The sequence below is a fragment of the Dasypus novemcinctus genome, chromosome 9 (genome assembly GCF_030445035.2).
Source record: "Dasypus novemcinctus isolate mDasNov1 chromosome 9, mDasNov1.1.hap2, whole genome shotgun sequence".
Taxonomy (NCBI): Eukaryota; Metazoa; Chordata; class Mammalia; order Cingulata; family Dasypodidae; genus Dasypus; species Dasypus novemcinctus.
In genome coordinates this window covers 82,126,822-82,138,981 of record NC_080681.1, presented here as the reverse complement: position 1 = coordinate 82,138,981, position 12,160 = coordinate 82,126,822, and the positions used below count along the sequence as shown (strand labels likewise).

General features: G+C 34.4%; 1 protein-coding gene across 4 annotated transcripts in view; it reads right to left on the bottom strand.

The window, feature by feature from the left end:
• The window catches only part of FAF1 (Fas associated factor 1), a 573,725-nt gene that overhangs the window by 246,033 nt on the left and 315,532 nt on the right, over positions 1-12,160 (bottom strand). For all 4 annotated transcript variants that reach the window (XM_071217456.1, XM_004476483.5, XM_071217457.1 and 1 more), the window contains one exon: positions 5,254-5,340. In XM_071217456.1, the coding sequence (XP_071073557.1) occupies positions 5,254-5,340 (87 nt within the window). The remainder of the gene's footprint in view (positions 1-5,253; positions 5,341-12,160) is intronic.

Below are 12,160 nucleotides of genomic sequence, written 5' to 3'. Positions count from 1 at the left end.
AAAGAGGTGTTAGGGAGAATTCTTAGAAGAAAATGGCCTCCATCAGAAGGATCAAAGCAGATGACATCTCATTCATGGATTCTTTTTAAATAAAAAAAAGGGGAGGAGGGGTGAGAGGAAATGTGGTTTTTATTTTTATTTTATAGGAAGGTCACTGTGCAATTAATCATCTTGCTCATAAATGATCTCAAATTTTCAATGTAAAAATATTTAGTAAGTGGTTTTCTGACTCCTGACACATGGCCAGCAAAGACCTCAGGTCCTAAAATTACTAATTTCTCAGATTCTGAGAAGTGTATGCATCACTTTATGAATCCTTAGCCAAAGACGGAAACATGGAAGACCATGAGTTACCTCAAGTGAAAAAAAAAAAAAGCTGTATAACAAAAATGTTTCTAAAACCAAAGGACTTTTCCTCCATTGAATAAGCATTTTTAAAAATTAGAATTTTTAAAGCTTTATATATTCAAATTGTCTGCATTATAAAAAGGTGTCTAGATATAATTCACAGTGTTAAAATTATTTCTACTCTCTGGAAACCAAGAGTGTCCTTGTTAAAGTGTAAAATGAGATTTCGCCTACTTGCACCTCCTTATTCTCACAGCTGAACTGTCACAGCATGAAAACATTCTCCTACTGGTAAAGCTTTAGATACCTATTTCCCCGGTGAAAGAGTGCAAAAGGAACTGAAAGAGTATTGACAATTCATACAGTATCCATACTCCTTTAGAGTACAACTACAAGGGAAGAAAATATTTTAAATCTGAAGGTAGGTGAGGCAACAATGTTTTAAATGATTGTTGACCTCACTCAATTGCTTGAAGGTGTCAAGATGTCTATTAAGTTCATAAGACTCACAATTATACAAGAATCTAATTATAAATCTATTTCTTTGTCCTGTATGCTAAGTCAAAGGTTAATGGGAACAACACTGAAGGAAACACCTCCTGTGTTATTATTATTTCTTGACCAGCATAAAAATGTAAAAGAAAGTATTTCAATATATTTTTCATTAACTTCTTTCATGAAAAATAGCTGTATTAAGGTATAATTTATATACCATAAAGTTCATTAAGTGTACAAATCAATAAGTTTTCATGAATTTACAGATTTACAACCATTACAACAATCTAATTTACAACATTTCCATCACCCAAACCCTTTAACTTTTTGATGTACAGTATTTCAATAAATTCATGGAAGCCACCAGTATTTAAAGGTACTGTATATTCAAAGCCATGCAAATTTCTGCAACTGAGAAGGTAAAGTGCAAACCATCCTCATTTTTAATGACCTTTATAATCAATCCTCTACTCTGGCACTAGGAAGCAAATGTTCAGGTGCTTTCTCTGAAAGTTAAACCATTGGAAGTATTAAGTTATGGCACACTGTCTTGGAAAGAAATTAATTATATTTTTGTTGGTAACACATTTCAGGTTGTTTACACAGCTGACATTTCTCAGCTGTACCCAATTCATGCCCTAAGCTGTGAGAACTAGTTTTCTAGCAGATGCCTCCACTTGAGTGATTTCAGTAAGTATCAAAACACCATTTCCTGCAACAATGTAGATTACAAGCACCAGCTTTGAGTGTTACACAGTCCTAATGAAAGAAAGGTTTTGACATTTATTTGGCAAGAATCTCCTTAGAAGACTACAATTATAAACCATTTTTTGCCAAAACTCAAGCACTCTGGAGCTAGTGGATAGGCTGTGGCATCAGTTAAAAGCAGCCTGGCCCTAAACATCTTTGTTGTATCAAATCATGCTCAAGGCAACATTCTGCCAATGTGGCAACATTTGCTCTGGGGAGGTGTGGGCAGGCACCACTTCACAGGTTCTGGGATAAGGTGCAAATATGGATAATGAGGCAAAAGAATCAAGGTTCTTAATGGGGATTCCCTCTTGGGTTTGCTGTGACTTAGATATGGCATTAGGTACTATTATAGTCTTGTTTACTGTGAGTTTTAGCTGCTTTCCATATTTTCTTGAAATAATGAAATTGCATTAGAGCACTTTTGTAAAAAATTAAACGTTTTGAAATCATTAAAACGTGGGCCCCATAGAAAACCGTGTCAATTAAACCCAATGATTTAGCAACTAATAAATATAAGGAACTATGCTACAGAAAAAAAAATATTATATTTCACTGAATTTGCCTTATTACTCTTAGGCTGTGCACCAGATAAACCTATTTCAGTCTGGTTTTCTAGAAGTGTAGGGTCCAACAGCAGTTGGCTTTTCCAACCTGCAGTGCTCCACATTTCTGGACATTCTCTATTACCTTATATTCTAGTTCTTAAATGAGACAATTGTTTTTGCTTTTAAAAAATATAAGGGATTCCCATATGCCCCACCTCCCACAGCTCCCACCCTTCCTCACATTAACAACTTCTTTCATTGGTGTGGAACATTCACTGCAATTGATGAACACATTTTGGAACATTACAACTTATCATGTATTATAGTTTATATTGTAGTTTACACTCTCTCCCACTCAATTGTGTAGGTTATAGCCATATATATAATGTCCCATATCTGTCATTGCAATGTTACTCAGGACAACTCCAAGTCCTGAAATTGCCCCCATATTACCCTCTTTGTCCCTCTCCTGATTTCAGCACCTCCAGTAGCCACTGTCTCCACATCAATGATATAATTTCTTCCATTGCTAGAATACCAATAAGTCCACTCTAGTTCATATTTTATTCCCCAGTCCTGAGGATTCTGGGATGGTGATGCCCACTCCACCTCCAATTGAGAGGGGATTCAGTCTCATACAGCTGATGGATGGGACTCTCTCTCACAGGTTATTTTGAAGGAAATCTCAGGTACCATTTCATTTCATTAAAGCAGCCAATTCTTGCTTATGTTTCCTTTTTTTTGTTGTTCAATTATCTTATTATTATTTATAATATTGATTCTCATTTATTGTGTCTGATATGAGCCAGGTAATGTGTGTATATATATATAATCACTAATCCTAAAATGTTGCAAATTAGCGAGGTAATTGAGGCTCAGAGAATGCAAGTGTCATGCTCAGATCTTAGTTATTTTCTTCTATTAATGTTATTATTTCTTGTAGCAGGATCTTAGACAATGATGAGGAAAATTCTGCTTGTTTTTTTCCATGATTCTACAAGTAAAAAACAGACTATCATGTATTAATCATTAGTCCTCTCTATTTAATTAAAATTAAACATAGGGCATTTTCTGTAAAATTTTTTACCCTGCTGGAGGGGAAAAAACAATATCCACATCCCTCCTCTTTGGCCATGGACAACTAACTGGTTAATCCTAATGATACGCTATAATACCAATGCTAAAATCAGTTGTTTAAGAATAAATGTACGTGCTTCTACACAAATAAATTATTTTTCTGGAAGGATTCACTTCTTAAAAAATATTTGTTTTGATAATTTTTAAAAGTTTCATAATCTACAAAGCATTTCCCCAAGGGCGCAGAGTTTAGTCTGTGGAATAAATAGACTCAAAGTAGATTCTACATAATCAAATGATTTAAAAATTTTTCCTTCTTCCACAGGGAATGCTTTTATTTTAAAATGTATGACAGTGGTGTTGGGAGGAGAGAGGTAGTTTTTATCCAGACAGAAACAGATCATTTACTAGGAAATATCAAAGGATAATTCAATTCTTAGCCACAATCATTATCTGGGTATTTATTATTACAAGATGTTTATAATGCCTCAATTTCTTTGCAGCCCAAACTTAGGTTTAACTTCAAGATTTTGAAACAATCTTATTTTCTCCTTTTTTTAAAAAAAAAATGGGTCCCTGGTTAGAACAACCAAGATTATGAATAAAAATGACCCAAACGTAATTTCAGTTGGTCTCCTTAAATGATAAAATTTATTCTCTTGGAAAAGAGTAATGACTGGAAACAAGGCAGAAATAGGAAAAGCTTCAAAATTTACAAGGGGAAAACCACTTTAAATAGATATGATAATAAGTAAAAATAACAGTAAATATTTTCTTCCAGTTTTTTTATGCCAGTTAAAATTATGCGTAGGTATGGTGGAAGATGGACTGTGGTTAACAGAACAAATATGAGAACATTCTGAAATGAACTATAACAAATATATAATACTAATGCAGGGTGGGTGGTTTGGGGGAAAATACACCAAATATAAGATATGGGCTACAGTTCATAGTAATATTTTGACAATGCTCTTTCATAGTTTGTAACAAATGTTTCAAAACAATGCAAGGTGTTGGTGGTGGGGTGATGTATGGGAGCCCTGTATGATGATATGCATGTTTGTTTTTAAGTTCACAACTTTTACTATATAGTTATTATTTATATATGTTCATGTATTAATGATACACTTCAATAAAAATTTTTTAAAAAGCAGGAAAAAATTATGGGTATATTTAAGAACAAAGTGCTATGAATAATATCTGCAAAAATTAACTACTTTTTATTGTACTATGGGAAAAGTCATTCTAAAATTGAATATAATGAGCAGGGAAGCAGAAGTGGCTCAACTGATAGAGCGACTGTCTACCATATGGGAGGGTCCAGGGTTTGATACCCAGGGCCTCCTGACCTGTGTGGTGAGCTGGCCCACGCACAGGGCTGCCATGCGCAAGAAGTGCCATGCCAGTCCCACGTCCCCACGCAGGGGCTCCCCACATGCAAGGAGTGTGCCCTTCAAAGAGAGATGCCCCATGTGAAAAACGCACAGCCCACCCAGGAGTGGTGCTGCACACATGGAGAGCTGACGCAGCAAGATGATGTAGCAAAAAAGAGGGTGTAAGCAGACAAGCAGACAACCGGGGGGTGGGGGGTGAGAAATAAATAAAAATTTTTAAAAAGACCTGAGGCCTATGACCCTATGATCCAGGCAAAAAAAAAAGATGAATAAATGTAATGATCAGATTTATTTTGAAATATCTATAATTTACGGAAAATTTCTGCTTTTAGCATTTCATTAGTAACGTTGAAAATATTCTTCTCAGCAAGGACAATTTTAATGTCAAGTCAAGCAGCATCAAGTTCCTGCCAATGATTCTATAATGTTAACCAACAGAATGCTGATAGGCTTGACATTATAATATCTGTTCTGTATGTGAGCTCAAATTATAATAACATCTCTCACTTTCACATTATTTCATTTACTAAGTTCTTCCCATTAAACATACAAAATATTTGGTTCTACTTATTATCATAGCCAATTAGACTGAAAGTGGCAAAAGAGAGAGGAAAATATAAAACTGCAAACTTGTCACTTACAGAATCATCTGTGGCAGAAGTTGGCCAGCCCTCCCATAACTGATGGCGAACAGGGATACTTGTAAGGTCATATACATTCCTTTTTACCTATAAAAAGAAAAAGACCACACAATTAAAAATAAGGTTTCCACAATATTTATGATTATTCCCATACACTGTATTTTTCTTCTTGATTCAAAACTGGAATATGAAACTAGGAAAACACAAGTCAAAAATAAGAAGAAAAAAAGAAAAACACCAAAAAATAACTATAAAATGATACAGCCACTGTAACAGTTTAGAGGTTCCTAAGAAAATATAAATTGGAATTACCATATGACCTAACAACCTCATTTTTTGGTAAATATCCAAAGGAATTGAAGGCAGTGACTCACACAGATATTTGTACACCAATGTTTATAATAATAGTAATCACTATAGCCAAAAGGTGAAAGCACCCCAAGATGATGAATAAAGAAAATCTAGTAGGGAAAATGGAATATTATTCAGCCATAAAAAAGAATGAAGTTCTGATGCATGCCCCTGCATACATTAACCCTGAAGAGGTCATGTTGAATAAAATAAGCAAGACACAAAAAGACAAATATTGTATGACCTTGTTTATATAAAATACCTAGTAGAAAATTATAGTTAGATAGTATTTTAAAGGTTACCAGGGAGCAGGGATGGGAGTGAGGGTGAGGGAAAGGAAGTTATTACTTGATGGGTACAGAGTTTCTATTTAAGGTGATGAAAAAAATGGATATTAGGGTAATGGTAGCACAATATTGTGACTGTAATCAATACAACTGAATTGTATAATTGACAGTGGTTAAAATAGGAAATTTGGAGTTGTACATAAGTTATTGCAATAAAAAGCAAAAAAAAAAAAAATTTAAAAGCAGATTCTCAATGAAGGCTAAATGAAATAATAGTTTAAGAAACATTATCCCTCCTTGATTCCTTGACTGTTTTTAGATGTTGGCTGGCTTCAGATTTCTTTTTAGTTACGCTTGCCAAAAGTTGGAAACAACCCAGGTGCCCATCAACCAACAAATGGATAAACAAACCAAGGTGTATTCACCCGATGGAATATTATGCAGCTGTAAGAAGAAATAAGGTTGTAAAAGCATATGAAAACATGGATGAACCTGGAGGACATTACGGTGAGCAAAGCAAGCCAAACACAAAATGACAACTACTGTATGATTGTGCTACTATGAAGCAAATATATTGTATAACATATCGTGTGGTTCAAAAAAAAAGATTTCTATGTATACAGTACATTTGAGAAATGTATGTTTTTATTCAACTGTTTTTCTTTTTAAATTATTGCTTGTATTTTCAATTATTAAATGTACAAATAAAGTTAAAAAAATAAAAAAGAAACCAGGTACAGTTCTGTGGGCAGATCACAGTTACATATTTTTATAATTTATCTAGTTTTTAAAATGATCCAGAATGTGCAATGATTCATACAAATAGATTTCAAATTTTTATGGGCAAGAGAAGGGTGGTAGGTTATGAGGGGGGAGAAAAAGAACTTTTTTAAAAAGTATAAGTTACAGAGACAGAAAAATTCATTAATAAAGCAGCACAGGTTATTTCTTTGAAATAACCACAAATTTAAAACTATTACAAATGAAATATTTACTAACATTGGAGCCATACATTAACACACTGTTTAGGACCTTCCTGAAAAGAAAATACAGTAGTATTTTTTTACTTTAAATGCTTTTAAAGATGAAAAACTATCTACTCCAACATGCAACATTATACTTTTCACTTTAAAAGGAGAGAAGGGAATATATCAGAAGGTGTCAGAAGGATGAACTCTTTGTTATCTAGTCATTAAGAAGTATCTAGTCATGGCGGCAGACTTGGCCCAGTGTTTAGGGCGTCCGTCTACCACATGGGAGGTGCGGCAGACTTGGCCCAGTGTTTAGGGCGTCCGTCTACCACATGGGAGGTCCAGGGTTCAAACCCCGGGCCTCCTTGACCTGTGTGGAGCTGGCCCACGTGCAGTGCTGATGTGCGCAAGGGGTGCCCTGCCACGCAGGGTGTCCCCCGCATAGGGGAGCCCCACGCGCAAGGAGGGCCCTACGTAAGGAGAGCTGCCCAGGGCAAAAGAAAGTGCAGCCTGCCCAGGAATGGTGCCGCACACACAGAGAGTTGACACAACAAGATGACACAACAAAAAGAAACACAGATTCCCATGCCACTGACAACAACAGAAGCGGACAAAAAGGACCCAGCAAATAGACACAGAGAACAGACAATGGGGGCGGGGGTGGGGGAAAGGGGAGAGAGAGAGAGAAGTATGTAGTCTTTCTTCAGCTTTTTTTCTAAATAGCTTACAGAAATTCTATTTTATTAGTAACAAATAAAATATGTTAACAAATCATATGAATGGAGAAATCATTCATTTTACTAACTCTTCAGGCTGGTTCTGGCATTATTACCCTACTGTAACAAATGAAGCTAGGAGTGAAATGTTGCACAAAATATGTACTATAATAGGATTTCAATATTGGAAAATGAGCAGCACCCACTCATGTTATAAAAACGCAGAAACCTAGAGTATCATGTTGTCCAATTACAGCATTTTGTATCAGATTACTCTTTATTATACATAAACACATCTAAGTTACCCTTCCTGTGAAAGAGAGATATATGTTCACTGGGGAAGAAAGAAAATCCATGGAACTCAATCTATTTTTATCTCTAGTGTACACCTGTGAAAAAGTCTTAGTAAATGAGAACTGAGGAGCTTTGGGCATGGCTTGATCCCTACTCAATTCAAACAAACAGCTTTTCTTTAGAGGTTCTTAGTAATGGCCAATCTACTATGAAGGATATGGTTTATACTTAGTCACATCAAGTTTGGAAATTTTCATTAGCCATTATCAACCCAATTTAACTAAATGCAATTGGACTAACCTCTGACCACTTCTACTGAGACTATTTTGTCATGCTTAAACATTAGTGCTCTTAAGCAGAAAGATGAGTTCCATAAATCCAAAGTGATATATTGACAAAGGGAAAGAACAGAAGAGAGGAGTATGATGAGACTTTAGGTTTCAAGGCAAAAATTCCTTTCTTAAAGTTATTTTTGAATTTTGTTATCTAGATAAACCAAGCTTCATCAGCTATTTTTAAAAGAGCAGGACAAATATTTACATCTGTTGGAAAGGTGGCAATGCAATCCCAGCACTGGAGAGTATACACAAATATCCTGACAAATAACTTTGGAGTGGGATTCTTTAATTCCACCTTAATTCCAAAATACAGCAATATGGTATTATGAAATAAACAGTATTTTTGTTCTTTCATTAACTAATCTGTAACTGCACTGAACTGAATAACATTCCTTTGCTATTCTAAGCCTGAAAAGCATGTTCTGGCTATAGTGTTATGTTGGTATAAAGCACAACGCCAGACTGATGTGCTGAACAAAAGTGATCAAAGTTAGAGTAATGTTAGCCATTGCACAAGTATTTGGCTTCATTGTTCTCCCCAGAATGACATCTGTTAAGTAACCTGTCATAGAATAAACTGGTTAATGCAGAGAGAACTTGGCTGAGAGGGTACCATGTGAAGCATATTAGACTAATGTTTGATTGTTTCAACACAAAGGCCTTAAATTCATAGCATATTCGAGATTAAAGCCAAATGAATCCTGTGTTAAAACACAATCACTGGGGGGTGAGGGGTATATGGGGACCTCATATTTTTTGAATGTAATATTAAAAAAATAAAGACAAAAAAATACAATCACTAAACAATTTAAGTGAAAATAAATTGGTCTTTCAAAAATCATTCCATGTGTATGAATGCTGTAACCATAGGCAGATTTTACTGCTATATGGAAGAAACACAAGTGATATGATGATAAAAGCTCAAAGCGAGTGGTAGTATTTACTACTGGAGATAAGAAACTCCATTATTTTTATTGGTGGTTATATTTAATTAAAAATTAAGTCACAATTCTGCAAGGAAGGAAAAATTCAAAATGCATACAGAGAAAAAGTAAAAATGATTCTTTAAAATATTAGTATTCTAAGAAACCTGAATGACAAAGAACAGCTGTGTATAAAATGATACAGATACATTTAATGTCATCATGAATCAGATGAAAGGAAACAAGAGTTTTCCTAGTGAGGGAGGAAGGGGAACGGAGGAAGGGCAGAGGGAGAGGAGAGAGAAGGGGAAAGAGTGAGGGGGAAGAGGGAGAAAGAGAGGTTTATTTGAGAGCACCTGTAACAGGCAGAAAAACAGACAGGCTGGGTTGCTGTGGCCAGCAATCCGGGGCAACAACAGCATTCCTAGCACCTATTATTGAGCTGTTTCTAATGGAGTTTCATTTTTAGAGACCTATGCTAAACTCCTGTTAAGGACATGTGGCACACCATACACCACAGGGTCACAGTTCCTAAAGGTCTTTCTGTCTTACACCTCTTCTTTGATCAGCTTTAGATCAAGATTATGCTGAACCTTCATGATCTTTTCAATTCTTGTTTTGCATTAAGCGCTCAATCCATGAGATTTCAAGCTATGAAACTATGCAAATGTTTCAATTAGTTCTGAAAGAATTTAATAAATGATTTGATTACCAGCTGAACATTAAAAATCACATTATAAACTACACTGTATTTGGATCAAGCATTCTCGATTTACAAGAGATTTTCCAAAGTTTTCTAGATTTTCTAAAAGGATAGTTTCATTTCTTCCCTCCTTGTTTGAGATAAGACACTTGTTTGAGACAAGACACTTGTTTGAGATGAAAGCAAACTATAAATTAGATTAAGTTGATATAGTACAGAATTAGAATTGTTTCCTTATTATTTGCTTTTCATTGTTAATAAACTTCTATTTACATACTACAATTAACATAAAACACTAAGCCAGGGTCTCTGTACTTCAAACTTCATATTTCCTAAATGTCTATGGAAATTTCAATGCTAAACACAGCACTGGGGAAAAGATTATTTTATCATAACCTGCTCAATATAAAACTGTAAGAGTATATGCACAAGATGTATATCCCCCCCACTATTTGTTTGATTCATTTAAATTTTCAAATAGTCTTATCTTTGTTAGTTTTACTTTTAGTTGAATTTTACAAACATTTCTCATAAAATAATTCTTAGGAAGAATTACTTTACCAAAGGTTATATTTTGAAGTTTAGATTAGGCTCAAATGAACTGTTTTTAGCTAATCAACTTGAAAAACATAAAACAGAGTACATAAAATTGCCTGCTATATAAAATAGTTTCTTGTGAGCTAAATGTTGGCCAAACTATTTAAAAACATTTCAGAGAATTTTAAATGTCATGCAGATATTATTTAAGTGAAAGCAGATTCTGACAATGGAAAGAAAAGTCACCAAGTTTGTGGTGATGTGGCATAACAAGCAAAGAACTAGATTTTTAGTCCTAAAATTCAGCCTAGTTGAATAACTGTGGGCAAGGTGGTAGAACCTCACTGAGTCTTAGTTTATTTAATTTTGGAGAAAAAGTTAAAATAAGATCATTTCTAATTTTCAAAGCTCTAAAATCCCAGATATTATGAAACTATTAGAGTTAATCTTAGGTGTAGGAAAAGAAGAGCTAAATGTTACAAGACAAAGGAGTAAGGAGGGAAAGCTTAAAACCACTAAGGCAAGAAAATGAAAGAAAAATAAAGACTAAGGACAACAAAGGTATCAAAAAGGAAAAAAGCAAATGATTTCAGGTTAAAAATAAAGATATAATACTCAGGTGAGTTTTTCCTTGGATGAAGAAAAGTCTTAGTTTTAATTTTTATTTAAAGCTAATTAATATCTTTCCCTCATGAGATCTTATTTAAAGATAAAGACTGACATACTGGTTTCCCAAATAACTATTCCATCAGGTAATGATATCAGTTAGGCCATGGTTTTGCCAGAAGAGTACTAGCTAAGTGATACATTTTTAAAGTTCTACTAGTTTATTTCATTATTTTAAAAATTTTCAAATCTGGTCCATGAATCCTCATCTACCAAAGATACTAATATAGTAAAAAATAAAAATATTCCATTGCCATGGGCTTAGAAGAGCTATCAGGTTAGCTACTCTAGTTTCTAGATTTTCTAAAATAAGATAATATGGCAAATTACAATCTTTACAAAATACACTCTGAAACTACAAGACATCCATCTCATTCTCTTATCAATTTTAGAAAAAACCCTCTAGTCATATTAACACTTAAGCTTATCTGAATTTTAAATATTCTTAAATTCTTTGAATGCCAAGCACTTCTTTGCTATCAAACGGAAGCTCTAGTTAAGAGTTTGCTAAATAATTCTGCATCAAACAAATAAGTATTCATGTGTTTAAATCAAAATAAGGCATACAGACAATGCTTAGTTCCAGTTTCCTAGCAATCACTGGTGCTCTGAAAAGCTTATATTTAAGAAACCAATGATTTCTGATTCAGAGTGGGCTCTGAACACCTATTTCATATCTAAGGACTTTTCATTTTCTTCTTTTTTACACACATTGTAGTTGTTCATAGATTTGCTTTACTAAGATGTGAGTTAAAGCCCTCCTAAAAATCCTCCCTAAACAAAAAAAGCTTGTAACCGGATGGTGCAAGGGGAATGAGAAGGTGGCATCAGTAATCAAATGTTAATTAGCAAGCTTTTTTTTTCCTTCCCCCAGGGCTGGCCTGTGTTGGAGAATTCAAATCAGAAATCAATGCTCCAAGTGTCTAACTATTACTTCTTCTCATTAACCATTTAAAAGACCGAGCAATTCTCTCCTCATAAAAACAGTAACTCAAGGCATTTCTTTTTCTCAAACAATATCTTTCCAGAAAACAATGAAGATGCTGTTTAAGAAAACTATAAAACTGAAGCTGCTTTCAAACAGCCTTTGAGCTGACTGTGTTCTGCTCTTTATTTTTTAT